This window comes from Symphalangus syndactylus, chromosome 21 (assembly GCF_028878055.3).
Source record: "Symphalangus syndactylus isolate Jambi chromosome 21, NHGRI_mSymSyn1-v2.1_pri, whole genome shotgun sequence".
Taxonomy (NCBI): Eukaryota; Metazoa; Chordata; class Mammalia; order Primates; family Hylobatidae; genus Symphalangus; species Symphalangus syndactylus.
Window position 1 is genome coordinate 51,865,730 of NC_072443.2, and position 17,731 is coordinate 51,883,460.

The 17,731-nt window shown below is 51.7% G+C and overlaps 1 protein-coding gene and 1 long non-coding RNA gene across 5 annotated transcripts in view; both read left to right on the forward strand.

The window, feature by feature from the left end:
• Nucleotides 1-17,731, forward strand: part of EEFSEC (eukaryotic elongation factor, selenocysteine-tRNA specific) — a 265,744-nt gene that overhangs the window by 175,511 nt on the left and 72,502 nt on the right. For all 4 annotated transcript variants that reach the window (XM_055259113.2, XM_063630221.1, XM_055259114.2 and 1 more), the window contains exon 5: nucleotides 13,432-14,088. In XM_055259113.2, coding sequence (XP_055115088.1) covers nucleotides 13,432-14,088 — 657 coding nt within the window. The remainder of the gene's footprint in view (nucleotides 1-13,431; nucleotides 14,089-17,731) is intronic.
• LOC134735421 (uncharacterized) lies at nucleotides 14,542-15,827 on the forward strand. The gene is made up of 2 exons (XR_010118517.1): nucleotides 14,542-14,586; nucleotides 14,634-15,827. It is a non-coding gene; the product is annotated as an uncharacterized lncRNA (long non-coding RNA).

The window sequence follows — 17,731 nt, forward strand, 5'->3', positions numbered from 1 at the left end:
AGGCTGAGGCTTGAACTGTGAACAAGGGCTGGGGGCCACCGCAGTTCACTGAGGACCTGGTACATACAAGGGCTCAGGGAGACCCTAGGCACATGCTGCCTCCTTCAATTTTCACAGAATCCCTGTGGCTAGGACCTGGTACCCTTCGTCTACTGGTGAGGACACTGAAGTCTAGAAGTTACAGAACTTGCCCACAGCTCAGAGCTGGAGCCACAGCTCCAACCTCAGTGAATCTGGCCCCAAGTCCAGCATGCTCACTGCTGACAGTGGGCACCCACAGAAGTGGGCCAGGCCTAAATGGGGTGGGAGGTGAGTGCAGGGGTGATTCTGGCTCTAAACAGAATCACAGTCTAACAGCCATCTTGTGGAGTAGAAGGTGCCCATGCCTCAAGCCACATGCGCCGTCCAGATGTCAGAATGCAGGTGGGCAAGGTCCAGGCCATGGGATGGGGTGTGGGGTGCAAATTAGATGCCCTGGTGCACCCCAGGACCAAGGAGTGGGCCGTAAGCCCATTGCATGCCTGCCCTTCCAGCAAGTTATAAGGATAACAATGGAATGTCATAAAGCTGTTGTAGTTTCTTGTCTGTAAGGCTAAAGTTGTAATAAACAGAAATTATGAGCAAAAGAATAAACCTAGAGAGAAAGTCAGTTCTTAGGGTCATCACTGCTTTACATCCCTTGGATTACAAGGGCTTTTATGCCATATTGGTGCCACGTAGGAACTGCCCCTCAGGGGGTGGGGCTGGCCTCTTGGGGGCTCCGAGCCTTATATCCAGTGTCCACCGAGGCCCCACAGCACCGTGCCAGGTGAGAGTGCCTCGCCATTTTACAGGGATTAACAATGTAGATGGCATTCTTTTTTTCTTTGATCCACCTCAAGAAATAGTGGCAGGTTGAATTTGAAAATACATCCCAGACCTAGCAGCCCCCTTTTGCAGCCACCTCAGTCCCTGGGATTTGGGTTTGGAATGGGATACCCTGTGTCTCAGGAGGCTCGCAGTGGCAGCTTAGTTGGATGACTGAGTCCCAGTGTGATCCTTGGCACCTCCCTCTCACCCTCCTCGCTCACTGTCACAGTGATCATTCTCTTTTCTTCTTCCCTATTTCTTCTTATCATTACTGTCATGGACCCAAATGCCTTCAACCGCTCCCCCTCCAGCACCCACGGAGGGAGAGCGAGGCCCAGGCTCAGCTGCTGGGCAGCTTCCCTGGGGCCCCTGTCTCTGCCCTTGGCTTGCTGGTCATACCCTTGTCTGGCCTTGCTGATGCTCTGGTGCCAGCAGCCACAGGCCGGTGCTCCTGCAGGGTGTGAGTCCAAGTGATGTTGCCCCGCACAGCTGCACTGGGGTGCAGGGGATCATCAGTTGAGTCTGACGGACGTTCCTGAGCATGCTCCTCTGTGCCAAGGACGGAGATTAGTGCCACCCAGCCCCACCCCCCACCCCTGCTGATGTTCTCAGTCTGGACAGGAGGCAGGAGCTAAAGGGATGGCTACATAGCAAGTGTCGGAGATAAAGTGGGGGTCAAGTGGTGGGGGCTGTGGGGGCCGAAGTGGGCAGGCAGCATGGCCTGCTCTAGCTGGAGTAAGGCTGGAAGGATGAGGAGGGGCCTGGCAGTCAGGAAGCCAGCTCTGCCTAGGCACAGGGCTGGGAGGCACCATCAGGCATCTAGGCCATGAGTTGGACTTGGCCCAAGCATAGGGTGCTGAGGGCAGTGCTGAGGAGTGCTCAGCCAGATGGCCACAGGCCTGTGTGCCCATCCAGCAGCCTGCCCTGAGGGGCGGGAGCTATGGGAGCCACACATAGGAGGGACATGGCCGGTGCCAGGCTTTCATAAACCTGGTTGAAGGACAGGGTAGCCCTGGAACTGTGGGGATCTTTCTATCCACCTTAGATCCATTCCTTTAAGACCCAGACCCACCTGGGCTTTTTGCTCAGGCCCAGGGCCCACAGGTGAGGTCCTGTTCACTGCTCCATGGCGGTGATGGCTTTTCTGGCTCAGCCCTGAAAACAGAGCTGGATCCCTTGGCTTACCTCCCAAGGATTCCTTATCCCCTAAAAAGCCCAGGGATGTCATTAAAAACAAAGTCCCAGTTGTATAGAAAACAGAAGAATCCAGCATTGCTGTAATTCATTTAAAGTTTTATGGGATGACAAATACTTGGGGTGGCTGGGAGGAGGAGCGTAAAGCTCCCTGGTGAAGCTCCCTAGTAGGCCCCTTGTCACTTTTATGGTTTTCCATCGTTGCAGTGACTGGGAGGTTAATCACGAGGGTTTGTTTGTAAGGTCGCCACAGATGGGCAGGGGCCGTGGCTGGGCCACATGGTAGAAAGCCAGATCATTCTCTTCCTCCCAGAGTGTGCCCCATGTGGCAGGCACTGTGCTGAGGATCAGTGGTGAGCAAAATAAACCCAGCCTGTCTACCTGGGGCTGTCTGCCCGGCGGGGGAGACATCCAGGAAACAACAGAGCGCACAGGCACACACTAGACAGATGCTAACGGGTTACGGAGCTTAAGGAGCGTCCTGGTCTGCCTGGAGACTCAGAGCAGGTTTTGTGAGCTGGTCGGGGGACCACTGAGGTCTCAGAGTGAGTGGGATTCAGCTGGGTACAGGGTGCCACAGGGATGAGGAGAGCTGGGCAGGGCAGCAGTGTTCCCGTGGGGCTCCGGGTAACACTAGCCACGCTGTGTGCAAGGGCATTACTGATGCTTGGGAATCCGAGCCCACCCTGGGCACAAGGGGGCAGGGGCAGGGATCAGATGGACAGACAGTCAGAGCTCCTCCCCATCTCTGACCTGTAGGTGACTGCGCCCAGCAGCCTGTCTCATGGCTATGCAGGAATCCCTGAGCACTGGTCTTCCTGGTGCCCTCCCCAGTGGACAGTTGGTATTTTGTCTGAGGCCTCATGGGATCTTTGGATAGAAGAGACTCCTGCCCAGCACAACTCCCCATCATGTGGAGGGGCCCTAAAGGATCAGGCCAGGTGGGCAGAGCAGTGTCTTAGGGGCTGCCAGGAACCCATGTCTGGAAGGGTTTCCAAAGGCAGCAGAGCCCAGGAGGAGAGCCCGATGTGCAGGATAGCAGGGTGCCTAGACCTCCTCCACCTCTTCCCTGCTTCCTCAGTGCATCTCCCCTCTTCCCCCCTTCCTCAGTGCATCTCTCCTCTTCCCCCTTCCTGAGTGCATCTCCCCTCTTCCCCACTTCCTCAATGCATCTCCCCTCTTCCCTCCTTCCTCAGTGCATCTCCCCTCTTCCCCCTTCCCCAGTGCATCTCCCCTCTTCCCCCCTTCCTCAGTGCATCTCCCCTCTTCCCCCTTCCTCAGTGCATCTCCCCTCTTCCCCCCTTCCTCAATGCATCTGCCCTCTTCCCCCCTTCCTCAGTGCATCTCCCCTCTTCTGCCCTTCCTCATTGTATCTCCCGTTCCCCCCTTCTTCAATGCATCTCCCCTCTTCCCCCTTCCTCAGTGCATCTCCCCCCTTCCCTCCCCTTCCTCAGTGCATCTCCCCTTGTCCCTCCCCTTCCTCAGTGCATCTTCCCTCTTCCCCTCTTCCTAAATGCATCTCCCCTCTTCCCTCCCCTTCCTCAGTGCATCTCCCCTCTTCCCCACTTCCTCAGTGCATCTCCCCTCTTCCCCACATCCTCAGTGCATCTCTCCTCTTCCCTCTCCTTCCTCAATGCATCCCACTTCCTTTCTCCTCTTCTCCTCCGTGCCTCTCCCCTTCCTAAAGAGTTGTGTGCATCACTGAGCACCTGGCTCACATACTGGCTGAGGTACATGCACTTTGCTACCCCTAGGAGTTGTGGGTGGGACACTAGATGTTGGAGAGACTCCAGAGACCCCTTCTAGGAGGGACTTGTTCCTGGTAATTGGAAACTGCACACTAAGATAGCAATGGGTCAGCACACCTTATCTATTAGACTGCAAAAATGTAAAAGCCTGCAGCCTCAGGTGCTGGGGAGGGTGTGGGGAAGAGGTTATTTCTTGTACTGCTGGTGGAAGTGTAACCAGCCACTTTAGAGAAAAATCTACAAGATCTAGTAAAACTGAAACTGTGTCCCACAGCACCACAGTTTCTCATCCAGATATCTATACTAGAAAAACCATATATATATATATATACACACACACAATTTGATGTATAAAGAAATGGCCACTGTGAAATCATTCTAGTAGTATAAATAGCAACTCACATGTCCATTAAGGGTATGGATAAATGACATATAAAGAAATACTATACAGCTGTCAAAAAAGAATACCATATATATGTTATTGTATGTTTTTTGACAGCTGCATATATGTGTGTATATATATACACATGTATATACACATACATGTGTATGGTAGTATATATATGTATATACACACACACAAATATGAATAGATGTCACCAATATATTGCTGCAGGAGGGAGGCAAGTAGTAAATTAACTACAAACATGGTGCCACTGTATACACTAATAAGTCTATACAAGTTGAATGTCCCTTATCGGAAATGCTTGGGACCAGAAGTGTTTCGATTTCAGATTGTTTTGGATTTTGGAAAATTAGCATGATATACTTAACAGGTTGAGCTTCTGAAATCCAGAAATCCAAAATCCAAAGTGCTCCATTGAGCACTTTTTATTTTTGAGACGGAGTCTCGCTGTGTCGCCCAGGTGGGAGTGCAATGGCGCAATATCGGGTCTCTGCAACCTCCACCTCCTGGGTTCAAGTGATTCTCCCACCCCAGCATCCCGAGTAGCTGGAATTACAGGCACCCACCATAATGCCTGGCTAATTTTTATACTTCTGTAGAGATGGGGTTTCACCATGTTGGCCAGGCTGGTCTTGAACAGGTGATCTGAGGTTCCCTCTCGCAGCCCCAGAGGTGGTGCCGGGGAGCTGGGATCTCAACCCACGGGGCGGCGCTGGCAGTCTCCAGGGCCCACACTGCTCTGTCCTCATGCACAGCCCCAGGTTTGACTTCTTGTGTGTGAGATGTGATTAAATGCATTAGGCGGGGGAAAATGTCTTATCTGTACCCAGCCTAGGTCAAAGAAGAGGGAGAAATAAGAGCAGCCAAATTGAACCTTATTAAACAAAATTGGTTAGGTCTGATGGAGCCAAACCTAGACTGATCTTTAAAAGCTTATTTCATTTTTCCCCTCCAGTCTGAACCTCTTTGAATTGAAGTAACTGATCCTGCTGTAAGCTTATTAGTGTCAAACCTTGTGTGTTTCTTTTCCTCTCCGATTTACATTTTATTAAGTAATGATGAGGTTGCAAGGTCCCAACCCTAGCCCTTGGCACAACCAGGAGCTTCCAGGCTCATTAGTGGAACAAAATGGATAATAGAGGTCCAATCTTATTATAGCTAGTACATTATTACAAAATCTCTGCACATTAGAAAGGCTGCTAAGCACAAGTCTGTTACCTGCTTCACTCAAGCATCTGTTGATTCTGTAAAATGCTGGAGGGACCCCCCCCAACACTGCTGTTCCCCTACAGTTTGTTGTGATGGTGTGGGCTGTCCATTTCTTACCTGACAGAAGGAGTGCCCATGTTAGTGACATCACTGTGCTGAATTGTGTTTCATCTTGGACTTCCGTGGTGGAGTGTGTTTTTCTGGTGTGATGTAGGAAGAGAATATGTGCTTTAATGACAGGCAGATTGCATGCTTTGAATAAATGTCTTAACCTCTGGGGGCTTCAATTTCCTTGTCTGTAAAGTGAGATCATTATTAGCCACTATCATTAGAAGTGAATGGAATGAGGTGTGTAAAGATTTTCCCCATCATAGGTATCCAACTCTTTCTCCATCTTCTGTATCGGCCCCGTGGTAACATAATGCAGCTCATATGCACGTCAGTTGAGTGCCTACTATTTCATGCCAGATGCTGTGGAGAACAGAGATGAGCACAGGATGACTCCACCTCAAACTGTTCCTGCTGGACGTTTTCAGTAGCCTCAGAAAGTGCATGGTAAAGGGAAACCAGATCATGCTGGGCACACTACCATGCAGAATCCTCAAAACACCAGAAAACTAAGTTGAAAGACAGTCGAAAAGCCAGAAGGAGTATCGAGCTCATTGGGTCTGGGAGCAGTCAGAAGGGGGTGTTCATTTGTTCTCTCATCCACTTGATCAGCAAACTGGGCATATTGTGCTGCCCAAAAACAGGAAACATGGGAGGCTGGGAGGGAGGGATGCAGCTGAGAGTTAGCTCTGAAAACTCCATGGGCTAGTCCAGCAGGGGAGGGCTGCTGCTGACCTTCCTCAGGGTAGCTGCCGGCATGAGCTTCCAGGTGAGACGGCCTAGACTGAACCTGCCTCTGCCACATCTGAGTCTCGAGGCAGGCCTGACTCTCCTGGGCTTTGCTTTGTCACCTGAGAAAGGGGGCTCATCTTACTTGCCCGTTGGCATTGATGTGAGAGTCACGGTGGTGGCGTGGAGTCCCTTGTCTTGAGTCTTCCCTCTCTGTTTCTGCCCCAGGAGCCATCTTTTTGGGCTCAGGCTGTGTGGGCTCTACATGTTCAATCACTCAGGAGCCACAGCTGCCTGCTGCCTGCCGCCAGCACCCTGACTGGCTGAGCCCGAGCCTGGCAGGGCGGGGTGTGGTTCTGCTCGACTGTCAGAGCTGAGGCCGTGGAACATCAGGCCTGCCTTGCAGTCCCAGCGTTTATCGTCCCAAGTCTCAGCCTATTTGTTTTGTGACCTTGGAGATATCAAAAACCTCTGTTTCTTCATCCATAAAATTGAATGTCAAAATATTGACCTGCCTGTGGGGTTTTTTATGAAGAATAACTGACCCAGAGGATGGCAGAGCTTCTTTGTTCATCAAAAAGGACCAAACTGCTTAGCAAGCATGAACTTGAGTTTTAAAAAAGTGTTTGCTTGTTTGATATGTTCCTCCCTCCCTCCTTCCCCAGAAGTGCTTGGTGCTGGAGGGATGGGAAGGATGTGAGGGAGAGCCTCTGCAACCACCCATGCCCTCTGGGGAGCTGGGCTCAGGGAACGGACCTCCCAGAGGCCACCATGGTGATATAGGGCAGCAGCACCTCTCCCCATTCCACCTCCCAGCCTTCTCTGCTGCCCTTCTCACTGCGTACCCCGCCTGGGACACTGGGGGCCCCTGGGCAGCAGGCCCCAGCCCTATCCTCCCATTTGGTAGACTCTACCCTTGGGGTTTCGTGGATCCTCTGAGGGCCTGGCCAGCCCCCGGAACACCCTGTTCCTGCAACTGTGGATGTGGAGCTTGGGCCCAGGAGGAGCTCCCCAAGAGAGGGCCCATGTGGCTTGGCTCTTTTCAGTTACTCTTCCCACTTGCATTGAGGCCTCCCACATTCCAGGCATGGCGCTAAGCACTGCAGATAGAAATGGAAAAAAAAACAAAGCAAAGCCTGGTCCTCATGGAGGTTCCATTCCAGTGCGGGAGTGACAGCCAGTGAACAAAGGGATGCCAAGTGGTGGGGAGCTCTATGATGAAAAACCAAGTGGGCAAGGTGCTAGAGAGTGACAGGGATAGGCCAGTGCCTGTCTCTTGCTGGGTGGCTGAGGAGGGGCTCTGATACAGTGGCATCCAAGCAGGTATGGGAAGGAAGTGAGGAAGAGAGGAACTGCAGGTGCAGAGGCCCTGAGGTGGGAGCATGCCTGGCACATTCAGGGAATGGGAAGCAAGGCCCACATGACTGAAGGGATGTGAACAGTGGGTCGGGGTCACAGCAAATAAAGTCAGAAACGTCACGGGGGCTGTGTGGCATTGTGAGTCCTGGAAAGGACTTCAGCTTTTACAGAGTGAGATGGGAGGCCATTGGAGAGCCTGGAGGCAAACCCCAGGGTCACATCATCTGTATTTTTCCAAGAACAGGAAGAACAGGCTGTGGGGGAGAACAGGCTCTTCGAAGAACAGGCTGTGGGGGAGAGGGCAACAATCCAAGCCAGGTGAGGCTGGGACCAGGGCAGGCAGTGCAGGGACAGGAAGGGGTCAGGCACTGGACCTACTTGGAAGGTAGAGCCGACCCTATCTCCTGATGGCTGGTTACGGCTACAAGAGGACAAGGAGAGTCCAGGTGGGTGGAAGCCCTGGCTTTTCCCCTGACATCAGAGCGTTGCCCTGGAGAAGCAGAAGGCTGAAGGAGACTTTAGGTTCTGGGCATAGTAAGCTGGGATGCCTATCAGCCATTCAAAGAGGCAGTTGGGTGTAAGTATGTATGCTCCCAGCTCCAGTCTCCACCTCCCCTGGAACTCAGATGTCTGTGTCTCTCTGGCAGCCTCAGAGACAGCTCCTACTTGCAGAACTCCCAGCTCCCCTCCCCTGAAGCTGGCTCCTCCCTGCTCCCACCTAGCATGAGGCAGATCCTCAAACTAGAAACCTGGGAGCTGTTCTTTACACATCAGCTGTTCTTTGCACACCAGTCTCTCCTTGTCCCCACATCTAGTCTGTCACCACCAAAATATGTCTTGAACTCTGAGTATCTTCCTTGCTAATTTCCATGTTTCCTTTCTTACTTCTCCACCTCCCCTGAATCTGTTCCCCAAATTGTGTAGCCAGTTTGCATCTTTTAAAACGGCAAACTGGCAGGGTCATTCCTCTGCCATCCCCTGCGCCCCACCACTGGTGGCTTCCTGGTGCTTTGTCCCCTGGCAACGGTGGCTGGCCCATGTCTCCAACCTGCTGTCTCCCTGGACCACCCCACCTCAGCCAGCCCTGCCACCCACAGTTCCACTGGGGGCCTGGATCTTCCCCTGCCCAGTGCCTTAGGCCTGCTCTGCTCTTCCCTCTGCCTGGAATCCCTGTGGGTGGTTCGTTACCCATCTGGTCTTGGCTCCAATGCCACCTCCTCAGGGAAGTCCTCCCTGACTACCCACAATGAATTAGGTCTCCCAGTTGTTCGCTCTCATAGGGCCTCATCCTTTTTTCTCACAGTACCTCCCACAGTTTCATAATTCCTCATGTGTTCATTGGTGATCTAATTAACGTCTTTCTTCTCTAGAAGACAGCAGACTTTATAGAACCCAACTGTCTAAAATGATCTGTTTTGCTCATCCTGCTGGCATTCCAGAGCCTGGGCCTGGTCCCAAGAGGAGGTTGCTACCCACGTGTTGAGAGAATGTGCGCGCGCCACCTCAGCTGTGCCCCATGGACATTAGCGAATGTTTGAGGAGTGAGTTATTCAGTAGATGGAGAGAGGCCCTCAAAATTGACTAGAAGATAAATGACTGAAAGGAAAGCCTGTTTTTCTCATTCTTAAGTTGGTAAAATTATCTACTTTTCTTTATCTCTGGTGTTCTAAATGGGTCTTCTGTTTTGAAGCGTCCCTGTGAGCGTGGGCTCACTGACCACCCCGTGTGGCAATGCTGTCTGCATGCGCCTGTGAGAACCCACAGGAGTGCCATGCTGCCCTGTCCCCATCTTTATCTGCTTCACAATTTCCTGTCTAGGCCCTTAAAATCTTGATTTGCACAGTTATTTATCTTTGTGCTCTTCATGGTGCCCTGGTAAGGCATTCTTTATGATTTCAGTTCTGAGAACACAAGCCCTGTTGAAAAGAGAACATGCTTTGAATAAAGCCTGCTTGGCGTTCAGCTTGATGGGGAGGAGGAGGGGGAAGGGGCTTCAGGGCAGCATGAGGCCCCTGGCCGCCCTTTCTCACAGGAAGGCTCATAAACACAAGGATCTCGCTCAAGCCCCGGCAGGTCTGGAATCTCAGCTCGGTGCTTTGCCAGGTATGATTTTGCCACAAGAGGCATTTCTCTTCCAGAACCTGATGCAGTCACTCTCTTCAGAGGGGCTGGGCATTTATCTAGACCTGTCACAATCAGGTTTCTCAGCAGCTCCTGTGCTGGGCACTGAGGATGCAGCATAGGGAGAGCACAGTCCTTGTCTCGGGATTTAGAAGGGAAGAGATGCATATTTGATAGACCAAAATTAAGAAATCTGGCAGTGCCAAATGTTGGAGCAGACGTGTATCAATGGGGTGTCTTGGGCCTTGTTGGTAGAAGTTGATTTATCTACCTAGCAAAGTTGAACACCCATTCACCCTGATATCCAGCAGTTCAACTCCAGGAACTGTGTCCTTGAGAAGCCCTTGCACATGTGCCCATACAGGATCCTTGTGACAGAAGAAATTCATTGCAGCATTTTCCAGCAAAGAACTGGAAACACCCCCCAGTGCACATCAACAGGAGTCCAGGTTGTGCTAAATACACAAGGTGCGGCAGATGGCATCGGCAGCAAATGAGCTGCAGGTGCACACACTATGTGCGCAGATTTTTAGTATCATAACTGGCACGATGCCTCATTCATACAGTTCAGAAACTTATACAACAAAGCAAATTACTGATTAGGAATGTGTACTACATATGTAGTGAGCCTCTACACAATCATACACACGTGTGTATAAAAAGAAAGGGAATGCTGTGTGCCAAATTCAAGGCAGCGGCTCCCTCCCGATGGGGCAGGTGGGAATGCTGAGTGGGGAGGACCACACAGGTAGGTATGAGTTATCGATAATGTAGTTCAGGGGCAGAAGGGGCAATGAGCTCATAGATGTTTCGTATATAATTTAAATCTGTCAGCACACAGAGGCAGGGGCTGACCTGTAAAGTAGTGGTAACCAAACAGTGAGTCAGGTTCCAGTGGTCAGCTGTGTCTGGAGTTATCAGGGAAGCCCTTCTAGGAGGTCTGTGGGAGCAGGGGTTAGGGATGAATGGGAATTTGCCAGTGGAAGAAATCCCAGGGAGCAGCCTCAGGGGCAGAGTACAGAGACATTCAGAAGCACAGCGTTTACAAGGAATCATTCAAGAGTCCCTTGGCTATGGTTTCAGGGTTGGGGAGAATGTGGGGCCGAAAAGGCTGTGGAGTTGGGCTGCGTGGTGGAGGCTTCGTGGTGGCTGAGCTAAGGAGCGGGGGCTCAGCCCTGTGAGCAAGGCTTTTCAGCAGATTGCCTTGTGGAGCGGTGAAGGGGGTACCAGGAAACCCCCACCCATCACAGGGAGTCCTCATAGAATTCCAGCTGACCAGAGGATCTTCCTGCTCATGGCAGGACCATAACAAGCTTTGTAAGCCATGAGGTAGATGATGGGAGCCCACATAGGAGCTGGTGACAAATAATTGCTTTATCAGAGAAACATTTTAGAAAGCCGCACAGGCTGCTGCAGGCGCCTGGGAGGGAAGAGTTGTGACCTGGGCCCCACCTCACTGGGCAGAAGACGCTTAGTGTAAGGTGATATTCTCCAGTGACTCTGAGTAATGTTCCCAAAAATCTCATTCTCCTATTGCCTTTTCAGACCATTTCAGAGATGTTTTCTGTTTCTTTGTGATTGATCTTGGCTGTGGCTTTTGACACTGTGCGTCTCACTTTCTCTGCCCCCTGACCTCTGGTTAGGTAGTTAATGATCTTTAAACAAACCCTGGAGTATTATGGCTCTCCAGGAAAGGTCCTGGGCCATTAGCAACACACTCGCCCTTTATCCAGGGAGAAAATGAGTGTTCGTACACCCCGACTCGGTAGACGGGGATGCTTGCAACCTAAGTGTCGAAATTCTCTGTAGTTTAACTGTTTTTGATGGCAGGTTTTCTGAAATACATTACATATTTCTCTGCTTCAAATCCATGAACACAGTTTCCTCTCATCTTAGAGACAGTGGATCATAGGTAGGAGTGTTCGTTCATTTCACGAACTTTTATTGGAGACTTTTCTGTGTCTGTTCCTGATTTACAAACTGTGAATGCAGAAATCTGCCCAGTATAGTAGTCAGTGATATTTTAGAAACAGAGATAAGATCAGGTTACTCCTTTGCCTAAACTCCTCCATTGACTTCCGGGCCTTGCACTCTACTGCGGGGCCCGAGCCTTGACCTCTGTATTAGTCCGTTTTCACGCTGCTGATAAAGACATACCCAAGACTGGGTAATTTACTTTTTTTAAAAAAGAGGTTTAGTGGACTCACAGTTCCACGTGGCTGAGGAGGCTTCACAATCATGGTGGAAGGCGAAAGGCACGTCTTACATGGCACCAGGCAAGAGAGAATGAGAGCCAAGTTAAAGGGGTTTCCCCTTATAAAACCATCAGATCTAGTGAGACTCATTCACTACCAGTATGGGGGAAAGCACCCCTACAATTCAATTATCTCCCACCAGGTCCCTCCCACAACACATGGGAATTAAGGAAGCTACAATTCAAGGTGAGATTTGGGTGGGGACACAGCCAAACCATATCAGCCTCCCTCCCTGCTGTCTCCCTCCCCACCCTTGCTGCAGCCCTCCTGCCTCGGTGTATTCCCAGACTCACCAAGCTACTGCCCTCTTAGGGCTTGCACTTATCACTTCCCCCATTTAGAGCTGTCTTTCTTTGGGTCTTCACACAGCTGCCTGCTTCTTATGCTAAGGTCTTAGCTCAAATTCACTTCTGCGAGACCTTCACCCCACCCAGGCCTTCTCTGTCACATCACCCGGCCTTGTTTTCTTTATAGCATATGTTGTCTATATATATTACAGATATATATATATTACAGATATATATATATTACAGATAGATATATATATATTACAGATATATATATATTACAGATATATATATATTACATATATATCGTATATTAAAAATATATATTTGCATGCATGTAATTTATGTATTAATTTTATATTGATATGAATTGACTTAATATATATAATTTTTCCTATATAGGTAATTTTGTTGTTGCTGTTGTTTCTAGATATTAAGCTCTTTGGAAACAGAGATCACTGTATTTCTTCCCCTAGAACAGTGCCTGGCACACAATAGGCACTCTGGGAATATGTGTTGAATGAATGAAGAGAGATCCTGCCCTAGGCTACCCACAAGCCAGCAGGCAGCAGATACACAATAGACAGTGACCATGCAGCAGGCTGTGGGATTCAGAGGGGCTGGGTTACCACTAAGGAGTCAGAGACAAGTTCCGCCACTGGGAGTTGGGGCAGGCTTTCCAGAGCAGTGGTGTTCGTCTCGGGCTTTAGAGGGCAAATGGGCACAGCTTGGCCAGCTGAGCATCTGGGGAGGCCATTCTCGGGGGAGGAGGCAGGCAAACCTGGACAGGGGGCTGGAAAATGCTGGCATGACTGATGGAAGGGAGGAACTTGGAGGGACTGGAGCCTGGATTGGAGCAGGGGTGAAGGGAACTAAGTGGTCAGGGATTTGGCTGCTATGACCCCTGCCTTCCCCGCAGAAGAACAGTGAGACTTGGAGAGTGGGGCCCTGGCCCTGCTTTGCTGGTGGCCCTCGGCCTTGTGCTTTCAGTGTGGTACCTGCTCTGGTCCAGGAGAGTGTGCCTGGGCCCCAGACCCCCCTTGGCTTGTCCTCACGGTGCCTGCAGGTGGTGGTAAGCACAGGATTCTCTAGCTGCAGCTCCCCTCTCCTCCCCACAGCCCTGAGGCTTGTTGGTTTCATGTGCTCTCTTGCTTGCTCCCCATCAGGTGGTGAAGAAGGTGAAGTCCATGCAGATGTTCCACATGCCCATCACTGCAGCCATGCAAGGAGACCGGCTGGGCATCTGCGTCACCCAGTTTGACCCCAAGCTGCTAGAGCGCGGGTTGGTGTGTGCCCCCGAGTCCCTGCACACTGTCCATGCAGCCCTCATCTCTGTGGAAAAGATACCATATTTCCGGGGGCCCTTGCAAACCAAGGCCAAATTCCACATTACAGTGGGCCATGAAACCGTCATGGGCCGGTTGATGTTCTTCAGCCCTGCTCCAGATAACTTTGACCAGGAGCCTATACTGGACTCTTTCAACTTCTCTCAAGAATACCTCTTCCAGGAGCAGTACCTGTCCAAGGATTTGACACCAGCAGTGACAGACAATGATGAGGCCGACAAGAAGGCTGGCCAGGCCACAGAGGGCCATTGTCCTCGGCAGCAGTGGGCCCTGGTGGAGTTTGAGAAGCCCGTCACCTGCCCTCGGCTGTGCCTGGTGATTGGCTCCAGGCTAGATGCGGACATTCACACCAACACGTGCCGGCTAGCCTTCCATGGCATCCTGCTCCACGGGCTAGAGGACAGGAACTACGCCGACAGCTTTCTGCCCAGGCTGAAGGTGTACAAGCTGAAGCACAAGCATGGCCTCGTGGAGCGGGTGAGCATGCCCTTGCCTGGCCCCACACTCCTTCCCTTCTTGCTCGGGCAGCCGAGATCCATGGCCTGACATCTGTGATGACAGCCAGAAAGGCCCTCAGAGACCTTCTGGCGCCAACCTCTGTAGTTTCTGGACAAGGCATCTGATGCCCAGAGTGGTCAGGTGGCCACAGTTCTCTCAGCTGGTCAGTCACAGAGCCAGGGCCGGCACCTGGGCAGGGGGACCCCCACTGTACCCAACCCCACCTGGCTATCCCACCCCCACTTATTTACATGGTAGATGTGGCCCCCATGGGTCTGAGCAGGTCTGGGCTCCCCCACAGCCAGTGTCAGATGGCAGCGGTTAGCACTGGCTTCCCTGGCCTGCTGCCCTGACCAGGCCCCACTCTCTTGCCCTTGGTGGGCACTGTACTTCCATCTGGCTGGGATCTGCCCACATGCCCCTGGCAAGCTGCTCATGTCCAGAGGGAAACACTGCCCATCAGTGGTGCCAGGCCAGGTCTTTCCTCACCTGTGGACTGAGGGGAAGGGGCTAATGGTGGCCAGGTCTTTCCTCACCTGTGGACTGAGGGGAAGGGGCTAAGGGTGCCAGAGAGCAAGAGGAAGGAAGGTACAGGAAGCTAACACAGTGGGAGGTCCAGCCCCTGGCTACCTAGGGTGCCTGAAGTTCACCATCGCTGGATGCAGGCCTTAAGCATGTAGGTGAGCCAGTCTAGTTGAAGTAGGATGAGGCCCTGGCTGTGCCTTGCTGGGCGGCCCTTGGCCTTGTGCTTTCAGGGTGGTGCCTGCTCTGTCCCAGGAGACTCTGACTGGGCCCTGGGCCTCCCTCGGCTGGTCCTGTGGTGCATCAGCACCTGGGCCCATTGCTGGGTGGGATGGGCCTGCCACTAGGGTGGACAGAACATGGTGGTCTCCCCCACAGTAGTGGAATCACCTCCTCCCATGGGGCATCCATCCCCAGCAGCTGTCCACACACTGATGAGTGGGAATCCATGCCCATCGGGCCTTGAAGGCAGGATGGATGGACAGCCAAACCGCACCATCTCTTGTGGCTGGCTCCCTGGCTGTGGGCCCAAGCGGATCAGCAGTAGGTTTACTGGGACATGACTGGGCTTTGACTGGCTTAAAGAGCACGGAGTGCTGGCAACCCCACTGTCGGGGGCTCAGGCTCCTAACAGGAGGGGTCTGCCCTGAGGCTTTCAACAAGCACCTCAGTTCCTCACAGGAGCCTGATGAGGTCCCCTGGGCTTAGTGCAGGTGCCAGCACAACATCTGGCCCATCCACGGTGTCACATATGGTGGGCTTCCATCGCCCACCCTCCGCTCCAGGTCTCTGTCCACAGGTTTTCTCCTCTGGGAGAAAATCCACTGGTTTTCTCGTCTGGGATTCTCTGTCACTGCAGCCCCTTCCCCTCCCTTTCTCCTTGTCTTAGGTTCTTCCTGGGTGCTCCACCCTGGCCCTCTTCTTTTCCTGCCCCTGTACCTAGACCTGCCCTCAAGTGGGGGACTGAGGAGCAACCCCTTCCTCTCCCTTCCCCAGACCCAGAGCTTGGACCCTTAGCTCCTTGGGGTCGCTGGGGCCTGCTCAGGGCTCCATCAGCCTTAGGCCAGCCCCAAGATGCTGATTGAAGATGAAGGTGATAAAGTGTGTGTCACTCGTTTGTCTAGCCTGATTTATTAGCAGTGTTTGGAGTATAATTATTCTATAATAAAATAACTATGAGAGAATAATATCCCAAATGGTGTGGCTCCTGGGTCTAATTGCTCCCACTCAGGCCTGTCAACAGCGGTGCAGCAGTCATTTCCTTTGAGAACTGGGAGGGAGGGTCTGTGAGGAGCAAGTAAACATGTGGCCGCAATGACTCATGCCTCCGAAGGGCTGAGGGAGGGGCCAGGAGACATGCTGACCTATGTCCTGCCACCAACCTGGGGCATCCCTGGGGCCACCAGCATTTTTCTGCTCAGTCCAGGGAGGCTGGAAGTGGAAGCACAAGAACTGTAGGCAGTCCACAGAAGCTGAGTCCAAATCCCACATAGACAACCCTGAGCAGAGACAGCCTTCCTCCAACCAGGGACAGCCACACAGGGTGACTGTGGATGTGTGCAGAAGTGAGATCCTATAAGCCCAGGGCTTTGGTCGAACAAGAGGGCCTTCCTGAGGCTCCACAAGAGAGGAAAGGGCATGGGTGCCCAGGCTAGGAGCAGCTCCCCCAACTGGCAACCCCCTGAGGCTCTAGCTGAATGGGCATCTGCCTTAATGCTAGGGGCTGGCTGTAGGCTGGAGCTTCTGTGCCACATGCTCTCCTCTGGGCCCCAAGGCAGGAATGAGCCTGCCTCCTGCCTCCCTCCACTCTGTCACCACTCTATTGATTAAGCATATACTATGCACCTTTACTAGCTACATACTTTATTTTGAAACCTTTTAATAACCCTGAGGAAGAGGTCATTATTTTTCCTATGTACATTTTTCCCCAATTAAATCAATCAAATTATGTGCAAATATTTAGGAAAAGTAATATGTGCACATGGTAAAAAATTTCAAACAAGACAATAATTATTCAGTGTAAGGAAGTTTTCTTCCTACGAACCCAGGTCCACTCCCCAAAGGCAGCCAGACTGGAAACCAGCCCAAGAAATGTGAAGTGACCTGCCCAAGGTCACAGGGTAGTAAAGCTGGAGTTTGAACTCAGGACTAGCTGGTCTCTGAGTCATGAAATTTCCACTTTGTCAGACAGATTCTTGCCCAGTGTGTCAAAAGAGTCTGTGTTCTCTTGAAAAGCTCGAATCTCCGTGGTGGGAGACTTTCCTTCCTGGTAAGGTTGAACTTGGAGATCATACGGAGTAGGCTCAAGCCCTTGCTGTACCACAAAACAGCTGTACGCCTTGGGCAGCCATTTAATCTCAATTGTTCATTCCTTCGAAGGATGGTCTTGACCTCATCAGGTTGTTTTGAAAGAGCCATCATAGCTTGTGGCTTCATATGTAAGAGCCAATTCTCATCAGGTGAAGCAGAAGGTAGTGTTCCTATTGCAGCTCGTGAGCGATTGGCTGAGTTTGTTCCAAAGGGGCAGCCCTGTTTGCTTTGAGTAGGCCCCAGATCACCCAGAGATTTTCAGATCATCTTGCTTGACCAGGGGCTCGGCTATCTGACAGACTGGTCCAATGTGCAAGCCTGGGCTTTACTCCCAGCCTTACCACCTGCTAGTGTGAAAAGTTGAGCAGACCGTGAGACTTCCATGTTAAGTGGGAATTTTCACAGTGCTGCACCAGGCTTAGATGAAGGTGAGATGGGGGATTGCACATAAGGTTCTGAGATAAGTGCTTGTCTCCTACTGCATCCTTATTGTTTTATCATTATTAATGTTTAAGCTCTTAGAGTCAAAATAATAATGCCTGGACCGTGGGTCCGCTCTTTTCCCTGGGACTCCATTATTTCTCTTTGAAGCACAGGAGCCAATCCCCCTGGTCCCTATCAGGAGCCACCCAGTTTTGGTTGAAGAGGGAGGGGCTAAGAGTCAGGTAGGCTCATGGGTGTGGTTATCCAGCGCAGGGGCCAGAGAAGTGCCCTATGCTCTTCTTTCCCCACCGTGCTTCTCTGACTCTAAAAATTCCTGGGCACATCACAGCTACTAGTCAGCTTTCTG